General features: G+C 40.6%; 2 protein-coding genes across 3 annotated transcripts in view; one reads left to right on the forward strand and one right to left on the reverse strand.

Moving 5' to 3' along the window:
• Window positions 1-12,011, forward strand: part of LOC119710193 (OX-2 membrane glycoprotein-like) — a 52,265-nt gene extending 40,254 nt beyond the window's left edge. For both annotated transcript variants that reach the window (XR_005259519.1, XR_005259518.1), the window contains one exon: window positions 11,332-12,011. The gene's annotated coding sequence lies outside the window, so the exon portion shown is untranslated. The remainder of the gene's footprint in view (window positions 1-11,331) is intronic.
• Window positions 12,012-14,841: 2,830 nt separating this feature from the next.
• The window catches only part of LTN1 (listerin E3 ubiquitin protein ligase 1), a 31,089-nt gene continuing 25,880 nt past the window's right edge, over window positions 14,842-20,050 (reverse strand). Inside the window, exons 25-30 of the mRNA XM_038158909.1 lie at window positions 19,515-19,701; window positions 18,906-19,077; window positions 17,404-17,624; window positions 16,696-16,890; window positions 15,895-16,062; window positions 14,842-15,111 (exon numbers count right to left, since the gene is read on the reverse strand). Of these exons, the coding sequence (XP_038014837.1) occupies window positions 15,049-15,111; window positions 15,895-16,062; window positions 16,696-16,890; window positions 17,404-17,624; window positions 18,906-19,077; window positions 19,515-19,701 (1,006 nt within the window). The 3' untranslated portion in view covers window positions 14,842-15,048. The remainder of the gene's footprint in view (window positions 15,112-15,894; window positions 16,063-16,695; window positions 16,891-17,403; window positions 17,625-18,905; window positions 19,078-19,514; window positions 19,702-20,050) is intronic.

Genomic DNA, 20,050 nt, shown 5'->3' on the forward strand with positions numbered 1-20,050 from the left:
GGGCTCCCCCCGGCCGCGCCAGAAGGCTTCCCGGAGGCCTCCTCCCTACCCCCTCGGAGGAAGCAAGAGGGCTTGCATGTGTTTTTTCCTTCTTAAATGTGTGCTCACAGAGGTGTTGCTAACTTCTCTGATTGGGCCAGCCAGTATGTCCATCGTCAGAGCCTTCAGGGATTGCTCTGCTGGACATAGTAGAAGTTTCAAGGAGCTTCTCTCTCAGAAGCAGACTGTGGTTTTTTCTCCGCCCCCACTAAAAGCCAGGTTGTGTTAAACTAACACAGCTGCTCTTTTGATGCTTGCTCTGATCTCCTGGGTGGAAGTTGTGTAAAATTCCCTTCCCTCCTTGTCTACCCTCCTTCATTTCTGCAATTCATGGAAGAGAGATTATACTAAATGGCTGACCTGGTATTCTGACTTTACAGACATCTCTCTTTGATGGTTCTTCCAGCAGCCCTGTCTTTAGCTAAGGAAGAAGGGGAAAAGTAGCAGTTCAGGATTTAGTCTTGAGTTTTCCTTCACTCTCTACAGTGATGGGTGAGGGTTTCTAATGGTTGTCTTTCAGTGATTTTAACAGACTTCGTCTCACAGTAAATCATGCCATGGAATTTAACATTCTTGCCCCCACATATTTTAAGGAAGTTCCATGATGGAAAGATTTTAACAGACTTCGTCTCACAGTAAATCATGCCATGGAATTTAACATTCTTGCCCCCACATATTTTAAGGAAGTTCCATGATGGAAAGAGGTTAGTTCTAGATGCAACAGCTTGTGTGGTATGTCTGCTACCATCAAATGCTCTCTGCTTAGACAAATATGAAACTATGAAAATACTATTTTCTATTATTATTAAGTTTCTTACTTCTGGTTCATTTACCAAGAATCTCATAAGGTGCTTATGCTAGAAAATGGTCAGGACAAACAGAATCCATTTTTTCTGTGCAGCAGAAAACTGGGACTCAACCTCTTGCCACCACTAACCTTTATACTCATCTCATTTGATATGAAAACTAATGTTAGACCCTGTAATGACCTACCCTGAAGGGGAAGGCAGCACCCTACTTTTCCACATTTACCTAGAAATCTGGTATCTTGTTTCAGATACCACAGGGATTAGAGAACACCTATGACCTGGCCTGAAATTTTTTGTGCACATAAATGTTGGATTTCCTTTTGCTGCCCCCTTGATGTTAGGGAGGAAGGCAGCAGCTCTGTTCACCTGTACTGCAGAGCGGTGAGTGCCAGCTCTTGCACTGAGACCTTCCTTGTGTTACCTGATCACTGCTTTGAGCTCCTGACATCAGCCCTGTAGCTTCAGTTGCTTCCAATCCTCTGTGTTTGAAGGACTGACAGGTCGTTTCTGCTGTGGTTCATGGTTGCTCCTGTTCAGTTTTTGTCCATAGCTGTAGCAGGACACTCACACAGGCTGAGGATCTTCAGTCCTAGATCTAGATCCAAAGGATGTCAGACCCAGCAGACAGATCAGGCGAGCAGATCTCAGTGTTAGACCTGCCTTAATTGATCCTTGTGGATATTTTTTACAGCAGTTGGAAAGGAGGCTTGCAGAAGACTGAAAATAAATGTATGACAGCAGATGAAAGGAATTTGTGTTCTTGGTAAAGCTCATAGCAGGTCACTGGGTCCAGACTCTGTCAATGGGAAGGCTTCATTCCCAATCAAGGAGTGAATCAGCCAATGATGATGATGTGGTGATTTATCCGATGCCCATGTAACTATGATGTGCACAGATTCTGAGATATGATTCATCTTTCTCCCATGAGTCTCAATGGAGCCTTTTGGTGCCTGGCTCAGATACAATATGCCACTGTAGTTGTCCACAATGGGTGGAATGAATCCCATACCAGAACTGGGCTCCAGGGAGAAGATGCCAAGGTCAGGTTTAAGAGGCTTGGTCACATCCCATATGACAAATATTTTTTTTACATTGGATTAGTTGCCTCCTGAAGGAAGAAGGAACTCTGGGGAAAGACAAACATGTTTTGAAATACTGTTATCTGTCAGAAACAAACCTGGTTTGGAGTAGAAAATGCAGAGAAATTAAATTTAAAAGAAACATGTTATTTTGAGAAAGTCTAAAGCAGTCAATTAGTTTTACCGTTTGTTTGGGACATCCAATTAGAAGCAAGCCTTCCAGATAAGGCAGCGTATTAGCAGGTTGCAAGGAGGGACTGGGACCTGTGGCAATTGGAGAGTCACCCAAACAAAAGATGTTCAGCTCCCTGACTTGGCTTTGTGTAGCCAGGCATATCCAGGAGGGATGGGGCAGGGGACAGCTTTCATCCTTGTGGGGAATTCTTCTGGGTCGATAAAGAAAGGAGGTAACAGAGACATTGTTAATAAGAATATTGTTCTGTTTGGAATATAACTTTTTGGATGATAAGGCTTCTGACTAACACCAGAGTAATGAAAAAGCCTGAGCTTAGAGAAAAGACTCGAAAATGGATAATTAGAGTAAAATGTATAATTACAGTAAAATGGTTTTGGTGTTCTTTAGTTTAACAAAGTGTCGTGGTTTGGTGCTGGCGCAATGCCAGTGCCTCCATGAAAATATATTCTCCCTGGTGTCTACTGTGAGATGTGACCAGAAATAGAGCAAAGCAGGCTTCAACTTAGGAATAAAGGGGAAAAAACTTCATTACCTTACAACTATAATAAAATGAACACACAGAATTCAAAATGAAAACCTTCCAAAAACATTTCTCCTCCCCCTGCTCAAATTCAACCACAGCATAAAATAAAACCTTAGATTTTCATCCAGTCACCACCCCTCAGATATTCAATTCTCAGTCCATCACCACCCTTCAGGTAATCAACTCTCATTTCATCAAGGAGAGAGGAGTCCCTCTTGTACCATATCGTGACCTTTTCCTTCCACGTCCAGTGCTCTCACCACTGTGCATGGACCAGAACTGCTTTTCGGGTTCCCCTTTTAAGGATGCTTTGGTCAGTTCCAAAAAAGTGACAGTCTCTCTGTTTCGGGACGCCAGTCCCCCCTCCAATTTCACCCCCTGGCGCCGAGGGGTTTTGAGAACAGAGATCTTCCTCTACATCTCTGTTCACACCACTCCTTCACTGCCCTCTCTTGGCTCCAAGCCATTGCCTCCCCGTAAATGCAGTCTCTGTGTCACAGGAAGGAAATGGGTCTGTCCATGGCCATACAAGAAAAGAGTCCAGCCAAAGGCCGCTCCATCATCTCCTCCCACCTAGGATTCTTCTCAAAGTCTTCTGACACCCTTCACTTGCACAAATTTTCATCACACTTGTCCATCTCTCCCTATTTCATCTCTACCTCTCTTCTCCTTCAGATCCAGGAGGATCAGTATTTGTAAGGTTTTCATCATCCAAGAAAAGGGTTAAAAGCTTGGGCTCTGTCTGCCCAGAACTCCCAGGACGCTGGCTGCATCATCTCCCCGCACTCCCCGCTTCTCTTTAGGCTGTGGTGCCGGCACAGGATATCAAATTTCAAGGTGGCCAAAGCACAGGCACAGTCTCTCTCTCTCTCTCTCTCTCTCCCGGGGGAGGGGGGCTGCCTGATACCTCTCTTTGTTGTCCACCCTTCCATCCTGCAGGGGCCGTCACCCCCCCTTCTCTATGCAAGGCTCCGGCCTGCCTCCCTCAGGCCACATGGCTTCTCCTCCCCCACCCCGCCCGCAGCTGACCTCTTCACCTACTGGAAGCCAGAGAGAGCAGTTCCCCTGGGAGTCCTCTGCTTTTAACCCTCTGTGTTCTCAGAGGCGTATCCATGTCTTCAGTGGCCACACCAGGTGCCAATATTCAAATCTGAGCACCCATTGGTTTGACCACAGCCTCCCAAAAAACTCACTTCCTTTTCAAACCATGACACAAAGGAGAGTTGTTCTGGATAAAAATGCAAATAAAAATCATACCTCAACTGGTAGTACTGTAAACTGCTCAGAGTAGAGATGTTTAGCCCTTAAATTTCAACAGTTTTCTGTGATTTTCTCTCTGGACACATAACACTGCAGCAAAAAGAGCAAAAGGTTGAGCAATTAAGGATATAATATATGTTTCTGTGAGGACTTTGGCTTGTTTTTAATCAATGAAAATCACTTCAGCTTGTTGCACGTCAACCTGTCTTACAGAGAAGCACCTGCTCTTCCCTAAAGTGAACAGGCTTTCTTCACGAATCACCACAATGCCACAGTTCAGTGGCATCTCAAAACAGGTGCCATGACTACTTCTAGCACAGCAAGACAACTAAGCACTGCCAAAAACCACCCAAAATATCACCTAAAAATAAAAAGAGGAAATTAATTTGAGGGCCATTGAGTGTAGAGGGGTTGTGCCTGTGCTCTGATGCACTCAAGTGAAGTTAGGAGGAGCGTTCTACAGGCTTGACTCCAGCTGGGCCTGAGGGAAGCATAAGGTGTCCCTTTTGCAGGGAAGAAAGGCACCGCTGGTGCTCAATCCTTGCCGTTTCTTGCCATCTAGTGGCCTGCCAAAGCACCAGTCCTAGGCCTCACAGCTCAGGTCTTTAAAACCCTCATCAGAAGGGAGGCAGTGTGCTGCCATGCCCAAGGAAAAGGACACTGAGAGGCAGGTTCTGCCCCTGCACAGCCCAAGTCACTTCCCTCCTCCCCGCCCGTTCTCCTCTGCCTGTTCTTCTTTCTTCCCTTCAGAGGATGGCCAGGTTGCAGAGGCTTTGGTTACTCATTGTGACCTTTTCTAGGATGGAGAGGGCTTTAAAGTTTACCTTTCGTGTTTCCTGAATAACTAAGTTGGGCTTTGGCCAGCACTGAAGTGGAGGATAGTGGAAACACAGCAGGGTTTTTTTCGGTCCTTGCTGCTCATGGGCTAGATAGCATAACACCCTCCACGCTTAAACACCTTCTTGATGCGGTCAGCTTGACTACGGGTGCTACCAGCCATTCCCCCCTAGAAACAAACAGATAAAATTCTGGCATACACTGGGCAAAAATTTCCTGGTAGGCAGCCCCCCGTGTGGCCTTCCTTGGTGTTTGACATTTCTCTCTTTTGTAGCAACCACTCTTTTTGTGAGATTTTGCCATCGCTTAACTATTTGGAAAAAACTGTTAGATTAGGAAGGTGAACTCAGATGTTGACATCTGTTACAAGAGCAAATGGAGGTGAGTGCATTGGTCTGACAGTTCCCTAAATCCTCCATATGTGGGAACTGCACAAGTTGTTTTATCAGTACACTTTTGGTATGTTGAAAATGTTTCAAGTGTAAATTCCAGAGTATTTTTTTTTTTTCTGTAAGCAGATTCAAGTTATCAGGGTTATTTTTAGTTAAAACATTTCCCAGAAGAAGTAGGATGCTTTGACACATTCGTCGAAAAATTCCCTGCAAGTAGAAAATGAAAGTATACTTTGAAAGTCTGGTACTTTCCACCTTAACTTCTACAGTAATCAGATGAAGTAAAAACAGGAGATTACTTTGTATTTTTATTTAGATCCTTTCCCATTCCCCACACAGGGGAAATGGAGTGTATCTAACAGCAGTGGAGTAGGATTACAGATGATTTCTGTGCCTGTGTCCAAGTGCAGTGGGGCCAGGGTTGGTTCAGAGCAGCAGAGTGAGTCTGGCAGCCAGTGCTTGTCCTACCTCCCAGCCAGGAGCAGGGCAGGCAGCAGACACTGGAGGCACCTCTCTGGGGATGGGGACAAAGCATCAGCCCTCAAGTGGGGTCTGCTATCAACCTGTTCAAGCCACAAATGATTAACATGCTCTTGGGGACATGGAGAGGATGTTCATTATTGTGGACAGAATGAAGGCTTACTGGCTATGATCCCAGCAGCAGGCAGTCTTGATGGGTTAGGTGCTATGCTCCTCATCCATTTTTTGCAAAGAAATGCTCTGTCTACTGACAGTGGTTCTTTTGGACCAAGGGGACAAGAGCCATCTCCCTCTAACCTACCAAGTGGCTGAGGTGGATGTGGCTGCTGTAGTGCCCAGTCAGGCAGTGTAGACTCTCCCGCATTCATGAGTCTCTCCTATGCTTCTGTACCCTGTATATCTAGGAACATGTTTGCAGACAGCTTTTACCGATTTTAGGTAAGTTTTCGAAATTCTAAGCTAAATTTCTCTGAGGTCTGTCTTCAGGATCCATGTCAAAGCATGTGACTCAATCACCTTTGTTGGGATAGGGTTTGCAAAGAATTCTTATGGTCCCAAACCACAGAGCTTGTAGCAGATGTATTTGTGAGCCAAGTCTCCACTGAAAGAGCTCAGTTATATTTTTGTCCTAATCAGTATGCATTTCTCTGGATTTAAGGTAAAAGTATATTATGTCATCTCTGTAAGGGAAGGGAGGGAGGGAGGGAGGGAGGAGGGAAGGAAGGCGGGAAGGAAGGTGGGAAGGCGGGAAAGAAGGAAGGGAGGAAGGGAGGAAGGCGGGAAAGAAGGAAGGGAAGAAGGGAGGAAGGGAGGGAGGGAGGGAGGGAGTTCCGTTTCTAGCACCTCTTTGCAGTCTTTGAAGTAGGTGTTGGCAGGCCCAGGATTGTCACTGGTAAAATAAATGGATACAATTTGAAAAACAGTTTTTAGTTGTAGAAAGTATTTTTCCAATCCATGTTTCCCTTGACATTATGACTTTAAAATTGCTTTTATAGTATTAGGGTGAACATGTGGCACTTACATGGCACCTGTACATTTTCTGAAACAATCATGTTTCCAGACTTATGACTGCACAATCTTTTGCCTAGCACAGGGCACCACTAGATTTTCTTCTTCCCGATAAAGAAACAAAGGAATTATTTGAGAATTGTATTTGCTGATTCAGAAAAATAGGATCTTAGAAGGTATTTTTCAGGCATTGTGCTTCAAGATGTCAACCAATTTGGAAGAGCAGAGAGTGTAGTAGTGTGCTTTCTTTAGTTTATTAGTATGATTATTGTTTAATTTGTAATTCTGTAACTCCCTTATGTTGTTCTTTCCCTGCCTTTAGAGTGGCACAAGTTTCCCATTTTGTATCTTATGTTTCTAAATCTAGACTTGCTCCCTCATTGATATTTAGTCTAGTTAAGTGTTGGTTTTTCTGTTTGTTACCTAGCTACTCCCTGTCAAGTGTTAAAGACCTTCCCCTTCTCAGGTGTTAACCCCTTTTGTCCCTACCTTTTCCCCAGAACTTTCTTTACTCCTTCTGTTAAATGCCAATCTCTCCCCGAACCTGCCTTCCCCCTAGAAACTTCCCCGTCAGTTTTGTAGTCTTTCAAACCCCATTAGTTTACTGAAGCTATTCTCCTCCCTTGAAATTCCTCATTGGTTTATACATTGTATTCCCACCTTGTATTTCACCTCCAGTTCTCTTGATTAGATTAAGATTGTATCCTCTCCTGAGACCTCCCCATGTTTATAAGCTATTGTTTGCCCTGAGTTCAGGGTCCTGGGACCCTGGAGAGGGGGAGTTTTATCATCAAATAAAGTTACCCCAGTTCTACCCCAGGACCGGTACTGCTGCTCTTTTGTTTCCCCCTTGTGCCTCCACTGGTAGCTGAGATTCAGTGGAGCTCAAAAGGGGGGCTCTGTCACGTCTGCTGTTACCATCTAGCCGGGACATGCAATAAGAGAGAACAGCAAATAAGACTGCTAGTTGGAGGAAGGACTGAAAGACTTGAGGTCATGAGGCTACTGTGAGATGTGAGGTCTTCAAATATAAATGCAAACCTGTAAAGAGGAGGTGAAAAAATATTCTCTGTGTCTGCTTTAAACAGAGTAAGAAGTAATGGCTTTAAGCTTGTGAAAAGGTTTTCAGAATAAACATATAGGAGAAGTCTCTGTTGGTAGTGATTATAAGATTCTGGCATGTACGGTTTTGAATGACCAAAACCATCACTAAAGATCTTTAGAAATAAGTTAGTGAAAGCCAAACTTGGCTTCAATCTTGTCCTGAATGATCTTGATAATTTTGTCCTTCACAGTATTCATTCTTTTCTGCCGTTTACTCTGCAGTCATATGTCACTCCATTCATTGTGCAGACAGGAAGGCTGGAATGATAAAAAGTATCCAGCCCTACGCAAACCAGTGTCCCCTAGTTAAAGTGCCAGCTGGACAAAGGGGTCACCAGAGTGTTCCATCCAAATGATATCTCCTGTGATGTTAAACATAACCCTAGTTGAGCTGCTCTTTACCAAGAGTAAATGCATATTTAGTGAAAAATGTGTGCATATGGCTTTTGGGAAGGCAGTACCCTTTCATTGTAGAAGCTGTTAGCCAGGAATTATCTGATTTCCAAGCAGTTAGCATTCACATTTCCTAGTTGTGAAATGGGTACTTTTTCTGCAAAACATGCTGAGAAATGTGTTGCAAAGGCTACTTCAGAAAGTCTTAGGTTTCTTTACATTTTTTCTAGGGAAAAAAATTTCCATGGCTTGCTGTGCTGGTAACAGATGCTGCAGTGCTAATTCTGATACCAGGTATACTTTTGGCAATAGGCAGGGGCTGCAAACCATCAGAAGATGAGGAAATGAAGCCTTGCACATCCACCTGGCCCAATTAACCTCTCTCTCTGAGTACTGGTCAGCTTGCACTCATCAGTGGAAATCTGAACTTCAGCAAGGGCCATGCCCTTGGAAGACAGTTGCAAAAAACATTAAGTTCTTCAGGATCCCGGGGAGAGTTTTTTCTCTTGTTTTGTTCAATTCTGTTCTGTGCTTGCTTCCTGGCTACATTTCTGTAACTTGAGGTCAGCCAGAATACTTTAACTCTTCTGATTTATCTCTGGTTTGCATTTCATTTATCTTTTTGGGCTTAGAGCTCTGTAGCCCCTCCAAAAAAGAAAAAAAAACACACTGGAGGAGCAGAGCCTTGCATGGGTATTGGAAACCATTTGTGCTTAACCACTTGTTTCATCATGACAAGTTCAGGGTCCAAAATCAAAGCATGCTTATTACTTCCCATTGCTTGAATATAATGCAGGACCACTGTTTTAGTAAAGTTTGTTCTCAGACTGCAGAGAAGAGAAAGCTGGTAGGTCACAGGGGTCTTCAGCCTCTAACCAAGGTAGTTGGCCATCATGTGCTTATGTGATGTCCTCAGCTGGGGAGCTGGTAGTCATATGTTAATCGCAAATTATACTAATTTGAGTTTTTGTGCCTTGCTTTCCCATTGTGAAGTCAGCTTTTTAAATGTGACTTTCTTGAGAAAATGGAGGGCCTACAAGGCTATCACTTCTCCAGAAAACTGAGATTGCTGATTAATAAGGTATGGACAAAGGAAGCTGCAAGCTACTAAAATTTCTTTTACATTATTAAATGCATTTGAAATGGCATTTCCCAAAAGTTCTCAGCCTTTGTATAATTTGTAAAATTTCTAAATTCCTGATGTAAAACTAACTAGTACACTTCTGTGTATTAACAACTTAAATAGATTTACAATGCTTCCTGTAACCCAGAAACACTAGAATGTAGGCAAGTTTCTTATTACACACCAAATTTAAAAAATCCTATCTCTTGTACTGAGAGAGTTGTTGTTTTGGAGAAGATTGCATAAGAGAAAATTATTGTAGCCTCCCAGACTTCAACCAGAAATCTATTATATGTTTTACTGTCTAGGGGCGCATTCATTTAATCTAATCTTTTAAGAGGCTTGTATACTGTGTGGGTTGCTTTGGTGGAAGTGACCAGCCTCTCCCTTACAAGAGATTGCAGTGAAGAGCAGTAATGTGCTTTGCTGGCATTAACAGACCTTTAGTTCCACAGATTTCAGTATTTTCCTTCTATGTTGGTTAGTGGGTTTGAGAGCTGTACAGCTTTGTTTCTGTTCTTTGGGCTTCCTCTGGGACTATACCTGTTCAGAATGTCTGATGCAAAAATAGTAAAAGAAAGACAAATCATAGGAAATAACGTATTATGAATTGGAGGCCCTTGGACCATGTCTTAGGGAGGCTGTGCAAGTGCTGTACATCTCCCACAGAAGGGATCCTGAGCCTATTTGTTTCCTTTTGTGCACAGTTGTGATTTTGTGGTTTCACTGTGTGATTTAACCTAGTAGTGGGTCTTTTCAGTCATATATTGAGTGGACAAGGTGAATCAGGAGGCTTCTTTCCTCCCACTGGTGTTCTGCTCCTTAGTAGCATGCTGCAATGTGAATATATAAAATCTGGAGACCATCCACTGAGCCTTAACACAACTCTTGTTGGGTGTGATGTCAGATGTGACAGTGTTATCAAGGGACACATGAGATGGTGAGGATGAATATGTAGCACCTAAAGTGACACAGTACAGACCTTCCATTCACTGGCCAGTTCTAAAGCCAGTGGATGGTTGTGAAAGACTGCAAAGATTAATGTCTTGAGATATTTTGACATGCCTGTGCAGGGGAAATGGCAGCTCAGGCCCTGCCCTGGTGATACACAGTGACCTGTCCCACACCTCCCACCCCTAGAGCCTGTGTCCCATTCTACAGTGGTGCCAATCACGGGCACAGCACAGGTGATGCTCCCCACCTGCCTCTGGAGCCCCTAACCCGGATCCTGAGTGGCCAAATGACCATAAGTCCTTGCTGGGGGAAGGGCACAGAAAGGCCAAGGGGTATTGAAGGCTGAACATGAGGTAATCACAGTGTCTGGACCCTACCTCTATCTCCTTGGAGTTTCTAGCATCATTGGAACCCAGGAACTGGTAGTTGTATGTGTGCTTTTCTATATATTTTCTGTCTTTCTCCTTCTTCTAATTCCCTCTACTTAGAATTTTAAGTAACTTGAAATCGAATGCATTTAAAGTTTGCTAAGTTGAGTGGGACAAGTTAACGCTTTGAGAAGTGTTTCATGTTGATAGAATGTTGCACTAAATATTTTGCCAAAGTTCCTTGATTTTTCCAAAGTTGCCAGTAAAATCTTTTGTGTTGCTTTGACCTCTTGAGAATATCCTGTCAGTAGTTCTCCTGTGTATCCAAATCAGACTACATGAACAATTGTGAGTCGAGTGAGCTGTTTCGGGCCTTATAGTGGTGGAAATAATTTTAATTTCTTCCAAAAAGTTGTGAAAACTGACCAGTGCTGATCTTCATGTGAAGAGACTATCTGCACCTTAAAAGGCATGTGCTTTCAGTCACCACCTTTTGTTTCCCTGCTTCAAAAGGCAGTCTTTGTTTGCTTACCAAAACAAAACTACCATAGGCTCCTGTGCTTGGCTTCTCTAGGCTCACATGTTGGTAATGTGCTGAGGTACTTCCTGTTTGTCTACAAAAATCTCATCTTGCAAATCAAATTTGGCTCTCTGGGAATCTGATTAAGTCAAGGCTCAGCCTTGCTGAACATCTGAAAGAAACTATGTTTAGATTTCACTAACCTTCACACCCCTTGATGGTAAGACTTCTTCCCCATGTGTTCAGTCTCATTCTAGGGCCCAGGTGTCAATTGTGGTTCCGGGGCTGCTCTGAACAGACCTGGCAGTGCTTTTCAGCTGCCTGACAGAGTAAAGGATCCACAGACCCAGACAAACACACCCACTGTTGGAAATTTAAACAAGTAACCAGAAACCATTCTCAGCCTCCTGAATGTCTTTGGACTCTTCCCTACATGTATTATGGCATGGGCAGAGTACTGCAAAGTGTCTTCAAGAAGAATATTGTATCACATGTATGTATTCTCTGTAAGAATGGCCTTTCCCTCTTTCCTGCAAGGCCTGTACCCAGGTCATGTGAAGCCATTAGAGAAAGTTCATGCTTTTTGTTCTAACACATTTGGGCTCTTTGTTAAATGGCTGTTTTTGTTGTTCAGTTTACGATGTGCAATCTGGACCAGAGAAACAAAGTGAAGTGAAAAGAAAGAAAAAAAAATTTAAGTGAAATGAAGAAAAATTAAGTGGAACACAATGAAATTAAATGGAATTAAGTGCTGTGAAATTAACTGAAACTTAATGAAATTATATTAATTGAAAATGAGAGATTTAATTTCCTTTCATGAAATGAAGAAGTTACATTTCATGAGAGGAAATGAAATGAGAAATCATAGAATGAAATAAAATTAAAGAAAAGGAAATATAATTGTTTTACAATGCTGTCTTGACTAATTCTGTGTCTGTTGTGATGCTCATATATGTTATAAACAGAAGTCTTCCAGAGCTTTCTCTCTTTAGGACTTCTATCCTTGGATCGATCCTGTGCACTGTACATGTAAGTAGAAAAGCACTTGGACATCTATAAGCAAGTAGAACAGTAGCATGCAATAATAAATAATTCTTAGCCCTCAGATACATATTTCTCATTTTCATGTTTTAAAAACTATTCTTTTCACAAAGAAATATTAGCTCAATTCTATAGATACAGAAATGAAAGCAAAGAGATCCTGTTGAGCATTTCTGAGATAATAATGCAGCCTGAGGGGAAAGGGGGATGCACCACCACAGAGCCTGAACTATTTACTTCACTTTCTGTAACAAGTAAGTAGTGCTGTGACTAGAAATCCATTTTCCCATTTCTCAGAGAAATTGCCAAGCCTACACTTGGGTTTGCTGGGTTGAATTCTAAATTTTAGCCCTGACTAGTCTTACTGTGGTCTGGTAATAACTTACATACCAGAGTAGCGGCAGGAACTGAATTTTAGGGACTTGTATACATATATATGCAATATGTACTATGTAGAACTAGCACTGAAGTAGGAATCCTGTACTTCACTTTTCAGACAACCATGCAAACTTCCAGTCTGTAATTTCTCCTCTCTGTAGCTGTGCTGGGTTTAAATGCTCTGAATCAGTGGTGCTCCTTTTGATGTAGTTATCAGGCACTTTTACAGGTCCAAGGCACAATTAGAAAGTTTGTTTCTGTCAGAAGGAAACTGTGTCCTTCTGAACAAAAAGGTGAAGCAAGGGTCTTTTCTGTGCTGGGTGATGTTCTTGGGTCACCACAACCCCGAGCAGAGCTCCAGGCTGGGGCAGAGTGGCTGGAGAGCTGCCAGTCAAGAAAGGCCCTGGGGGTGCTGGTCAAGAGCAGCTGCACATGAGCCAAGTGTGCTCAGGTAAGCAGGAAGGTCAAAGGCACCCAGCCTCTATCAGCAATGATGTGTCCAGCAGGACCAGCACAGTGACTGTCCCTCTGTACTGGGCATTGCTGAAGCACCTCCAATCCTGAGGTCAGTTTTGGACCTCTCACTATAAGGACACTGAAGTTCTGGAGCACATCCAGAGAAGGGAACAGAGCTGGGGAAGGGTCTGGAGCACCAAGAGCAGCTGAGGAAGGTGGGGGAACTCAGCCTGGAGAAAAGGAGGCTCAGAGGGGACTTTCTCACTCCCCACAGCTCCTTGAAAGGAGAGTGGAGACAGGTGGGGATCAGGCTCTGCTCATAGGGAACAAGGGACAGGACAAAATTAAACAGCCTCAAGTTTTCAATTGCCCCGGGGAGGTTGAGATTAGATATTAGGAAAAAAAGGGTTGTCAAGTGGCATACCTGGAAGTGTTCAAAACCCATGTGGATACAGCACCTGAGGACACTGTTTAATTCTGAACATGGAGGTGGTGCTAGGTTTATGGTTGGACATGAGGATCTAAAACGTCTTTTCCAACCTTAACAACTCCATTATTCAAGGCAGGCTATTACCGCCCTGAAATCTCTGGGCAGTAGTGTGGTATGATTGTACTCCATTTTATTCCATTTTACAAGGAGGATACTACTATGGAGTAATCCAGATGAAGAGTACCCATCCATGAAAAGGTATTAAGGTATCTGCTTTCAGATCAGTCACTGACCATGCAAAGAAGTAATTTAGAATAACCAAAGTGATGAAACACAGGCAATGATGGAGTTTTAGCATCAGTAACTATGAAACAATACAGCTTGTTCCCTACTCTGTCTTTTCAGTTAGACCTTCTTGATACCAGCTCTAAATCTTTTCCGTTCTCACCTACTCAAAACAAAAGGTCACAGAATTTCTCCTCTGGCAGCCCAGCATTACCTGTTAAAAATACAGACTTCAGTTATCAACAGCTAAAAATCTAAAATAATAACTGTTGAGGTACAGCCAATTGACCATGCTACAAACCTGGCATCTGAAAAATCTATACAATTAATTCCTAAAAGTTTATCATACACAGGAAATGATAGCAAACCAGAGACTGAAGAGATTGACAAATTTTATTTATTTATTTATTCCCCACTTCTATTAAGTTTTCAAAGAAACCCACCACAAATACCATCCAAGTTGGAATATACTAGTATGCTACCACTGTTTAAAGAAAAGGCATGAAAAAAATGTATAGTTGAAGGCTATTAAATTCTGATACATCTGGATGTTCACTTAGGAGTCCTTATTATTCTTGGACAGTGGAAGTACAGTGGACATTCAGTGATAGCTAATTTGCCAGCTCATGAAGACAAACAAAAACTGATCAGTGCATCTGCCTTCTCTTTAAAAGCCAATCAGCAAAATAGATGGTGTCATTGTCATGCAGGAATGATTGAGGTCTCTCTACTTAGTTAGGCTTCTGGGTTTTCATGATTTCAGGCTACTGGATGGTTGGGGAGTTTTGGCAAAAAGAAACTTTGAAAGGTGAAAGTTCAGTTTAATAGAAGAGGCTATGTTTAAATGTTACACTTTAACAGATTATCACCATAGTTTCATGCCTTAATGTCTAACAGCAACAACATTCTTTTCTTCCCCCAAAAAAGGGACTATTATGAATGCATTATAATCAAAAATCAAATCTTTATACCACCTATGTTATATTCAGCTGTTAGTTACGTTAAGAGGTATCACCTGAGTTAATTACATAACACCATGTTAGAATATGCCTAAAATGAGAGGTTTTAATTAACTATGCTGTGGCTTAAACACCACTTTTCAGACATAAGTCTGCATTACTTCTGAAATTTTTAATATATCTTAAAAATATACCAATTAAAATAAATTATTGTTATATATTTCTTTATATCAAAGAAGAATGAAGTTCAAATTTACAAAAAGCCAGTCCAGAGGTAAGTGTGTCATATTCCACTAGTGAACAATTTAAAGTAACTGACATTTTTTCCAAATAGTTAAGGTCTTTCAACATACAGTTTATTGCCTGCTCTTTATTTCTTATTTAGCTCACAGAAAGAAGAAAGAACATTTTGTTTCACAAAAATGTCTCTCGACAGAGTGGACATGTGGATTTGTTGCTGGATGAGAACCATTTGTACTGAAAAAAAGAAATACATCTGTTTAATATACGAAGGCAAGCTGAGTACAGAAACACTGGTACATCATCAACAATAACCATTATTGCCAGGGATCTGTGTTAAGCTGCACCAGGGTAAGCTTAGACCGGACAATAAGAAGTTGTTCTTCACAGAAGAAGTAATTGGGCATTGGATTGGGGTGCCCAGGGAGCTGGTGGAGTCACTGTCCCTGGAGATGTTTAAGGAAAGACTGGATGTGGCACTTAGTGTCATAGTCCAGCTGACAAGGTGGTGTTAGGTCATAGGTTGGACTCAAACTCATGTCTTTTCTAACCTAGTTAATTTTGTGATTCTGTGAATGTAACTATCAAAACATTACCCAGACTTCTAAAAAAACAACAAGAAACAGTAAAAAAACCCTTTTCACTCACATATGTATGCATGTGTATATGTACATATGTATTTGCATATACACCTATTAGACATACACTGTGCAGAAGCTCTTCTTTCATTACCTGCCCTTACATCCTAATACAAAATCCACAGAAATAACTTATGAGTGCAGGTAATCCCAGATATTCCAATGACAAAGTGGAAAATTGTTGGTAATACAGTAGAAGTTTCTGATTTAAACTATATGAATAGTCAGGCTGGATGGGGCTTGGACAATCTGGTCTAGCAGAAGGTGTCCCTGCCCATGGCAGGGGGATGGAACAATGAGCTTTAAGGTCCCTTCCAACCCAAACTGCTCTATGATTCTAGGGTATTTTGCCTATTTAAAAAGTTTTACTCCAGATACTTACCAAGCAAGCTGAATGAAACTTCTTCTTGCATGTTCTGCAAGCTTTTTTGGGAAGAGAATAGTTTGAACCATGAATGACTGAAAAACAGATCATGCAATCTTCAATGCCTTCAAAACGTTTATCCACATTATTTTTCCATAAAGATAAGCCTTCCATAATACTTCCATTCTAACAGAGGGAAAAGAGCTGTTAATAATGTAGAACTCATTTGAACTATTCCTGTTGTAGTCATAAAAACATGAAGGAAACAAAGCCTGAAGGATTTATAATCTGAAATTACATGCAATACATGCAGTGCATAATTTATAATACTCTGATCTACAGAAAAGTGAGTATTCAACAGTGCAGGAAGAACGTATTCGGGAGCACTTAAAAACATATTTTGAAATTTTCAATCACTGCTTTGTTTTGGTATAACCACAGATGATGCAATTTCAGCATTCATCAGTCTTTTAGAGAATTCCATGGATGGGTTTTTTGTTTTGATTTTTGTTGTTTGTTTGTTTGTGGTTTTTTTTCAAATTATAGTTGAGATGGTACTGCCATGCAGGACAAACACTGGGTCACATCTTAAGAGATCTAAATTTTCAACTTAGGCTCTGGATTTAACAGAATTGAGTAGGACGATCATTTTACCTCTGTTTATGTACCCGGAGAAAGGCAGACGGTAAGAGTGACCCAATTCTACAAAGGTCTTTGCAATCTGATGAGATCTACTACACAGTTCTATACAATACTGCATTACTAGGAATGTTTTTCTGCTATTAAGTTTTCAAAACTAAGAACTTTATTGAAATTCACCTGATGTGTAAGATACGTGCTTAACTGTAGCATCCAATTGCGCCACTGCTGTACAGCCACACCAACTCTCTTTCCACTCTCAACTGTTATGGATCCCAGTGGATAATTTGATGGAAGCTGTATTATCAGTTCAATAAAGATATCATCAACAGAATAGGTTGCAATGACTTCTCGTGCTGCAGACCGAGCTTTTATCTTTGAAAACAAGACACATATTAAAAATGCCACTCAGCATCTCTAGTCTTTGTGTGTGTGTGTATATATATATATATATATATATATATAAAACACATTACTATACATATTAAATTATTTTCTTAGATCAGGTAAACATTTTTTTCAAAGAAAACAAGAATCTACTCATATCTCAGTAAACTAAAAAGGAAATACCAGCTAGTTTTCAATCTACTGATTGATTACATCTTTTAATAAACAAAAAGTAGTATATTGATAGCAGTACCTTCCACTTACTTCCTCAAATTCTTCAGATTCCTAAAATCCATTCTTTCATGTTTTTTTCCAAGCAGAATATTAATAAACATCAATTTAATGTATTGATACCAAGCAAAATTATGTTTAATCAGTCATTTAGAACAACAAAATTGCAATTATATAAAACAGAACCACAGTCTGGTTCTGAGAAGTAAAATTTCCTGAAATGTTTGCAAAAAACTGAAGTAAATAAAAAGAAAGGAGAAAAAGTCTTACTGTCATGCCATTAAATAACTGTGTGCTAGTCTGAACAGAAGATATTTCCTGGGAGGAGAGCACACTGCTGACATATTTGCTTGTGAATTTATCCACAACATTGAAGACACGCTTCTCACAGCTATTCCACCACAGCCTCACCATGGCTGGCAGATCTTTCAGTGTTATATGGTACACAGAGCAGGCCAAGTGTGGGATCTGGGATGACAGCACCCCTGTCCCTGGGAGGGAAAGAAGAGGTGTTGAAATACTCTTAATACATTAGTGATGTTGGTGCCTCCATACCACATACAAATTTCTTATTCCAATATAATTGTGGTACTTGGAATTTCATGTACATGTTCCTATTATTGCTATTCTAAGGGCTTGTTTGACTCAGCCCTTCTTCACTAGGTTGGGGTTTTTTTGTTCCTTAGCCTGATACTCCACACCTCAGAATTCACCTTCTAATTTAGAGACTGAACTCCAAGTGGACACCAGGAATCAACAATAATTTTATATTGAAGAAATCACAAAATACTAACTTTGGATCAAACAAACAATAAGGTGTTTGGAGGACAGCTGAGCTTTGCAAGCATGTCAAGTTCCACCAACAGAGGTTCAGGTTGAATATTAGGAAATAATTCTTTGCTGAAGGAGTGGGTAAGCATTGGAACAGGCTGCCCAGGGAAGTGGTGGAGTCACCATCCCTGGAGGTGTTCAAAAAACACCTCCGGGGTGTTTTGTGATATGGTTTAGGGGACATGGTGGTGTTCAAAGGGTGAACTTTGATGATCCCAGATGTCTTAATGATTCTACGATGAGTTAAGGGAAGACTTTCCCTTGGGATGTCATGTTAGTAATTCTTTCTTACTGTCATCCAGATAAATTTTTCTGCAACATACAGTGATGGCCAAGAGAAAAATTAAGAAATGGAAACTCCATTTCCTTGCTTATATCTATGTAGGTACATTAAAAAAAATTAATGAAGGGACTTAAAAATCTAATTCCCTTTTTCATGTTTCTCAACTGAAAAAAGCAGCATATCTTCTCTCATCATCGCTGATTAACTGGGTCTTTTGAACAGCATGACAAAAACAACACACAATTTAGCATCTCAAAAATTTAAAAATATATATTAAAATGGTTTTTAATATTTTGAATTTATATATTAAAATACAAGAAAATATAGAAACTTTATTTAATATTAAAAAATATCTCTAGAAGCAATGGTTCCAGAATAGATCACACATTTCTAGTGTTTTGCAGTTGTTATGTTCATGATTCAATAATGGCAATGTATTATTCCTGAGTTTTGTTTTTCTTGGTTTCTCTGATAAACACGTCAACTTTGGTTAAGTTTCAAATGGGGAGTGTTAGCCAAAGATTATTAAACATATATATGTATTTGTCTCTCTGTGTGTTTGTTTTATAGGTAAGATTTTCTAAATAAGTATTTTTAAGAAAAAAAGCTTATGCAAATATAACAACTCTCTCAAATGCACAAATACAGTTTTACTAACCTTTGACATCTAAATGAAGCTCTTCAGTAAAGAAGGTTTTTGTGTCCTTATTTGGAACTTCTGAAGTTTGCCCAGAAATGACAGGGTTTTCAGGCATAAGCCTGAACAAGTGATAAAGCAGTTTATTCAAGCTTTTAGTTCTTCTAAGGTATTGTGAGTAGAGAACTCGTAGCTGGTAGCATTAAAGAAAATTCACAAAAAAACAAAACATGGTAAATACATCTTACTCTGTAAATAATACAAATATGTCCTTGCAGGGAGGAAGAGCAACACTGTGATTTAGAAGTAGTGTTTAGAAGACAAGTTTAGTTCTCTGCCCCATTTTGAATGATTAGAAGATTACAATATGTACCAAGCTTGTTTGAAAATGCAAGAAAGAGTCATCATTTCATGAATCTTAGTTCTTCATTGCTCTAATTTTACCATCCTCAAATACAGCGTTGCAGAAATCTAAGTCTATTGGTGCTTTCCGAATTTTCACTAATTTCACAGAAACAAGGGATAAGAAGTTACATAATTAAAAGAAAAAGGCTAAATGAAACTTTGAGACTGAAACTAAATAAGTAGATTAAGAAATTCAGTTAGAAAGAAAAGACTCTGAAAATATACCTGAGAAGAAGCCGCTTTAAAGAAAGCTAATATTAACTTCCAAGTGAGAAGATATCCTAGAACAAGGCAGAACTCATCGCTCAGGGGTTGAATAACTGCAAATTCTCCAACTGGAATGCATTCCAGGATGTTTTCTAGCAAGAGTTCTTGAGTGGCCAGGATAGACATAAGAGCTGCTGGAGGTGATCTGTGAAAAAATATTATCTGGAATAGTAAACTCAAATCTTGAGCAGCAGCATGAACTGAATTTAAGTTCATAGCCTTCCTAGAAAGTCATGAAAGTAAAGCCATGCATGCAGAACATAAAATAAGCCTTTTATTACAGGAAAATTTACTCTTTTAAATATTTCTTCTTTTTCCCTGAACGGGATAGTTGGTGTTTTTACCTTCTTAGAAGATGACTTTAAACTGAATGCTGATCACTTCATTTGGGAGTGGTCTATGGCTGATCTGATTTAACCTACATCATGGATAGCTGCTTTGCTTGCTTTCTCTGGAGTCACACCAACAAAGGAGCAACTGAACAATGATCTCCT

The sequence above is a fragment of the Motacilla alba genome, chromosome 1, assembly GCF_015832195.1.
Source record: "Motacilla alba alba isolate MOTALB_02 chromosome 1, Motacilla_alba_V1.0_pri, whole genome shotgun sequence".
Lineage (NCBI taxonomy): Eukaryota > Metazoa > Chordata > Aves > Passeriformes > Motacillidae > Motacilla > Motacilla alba.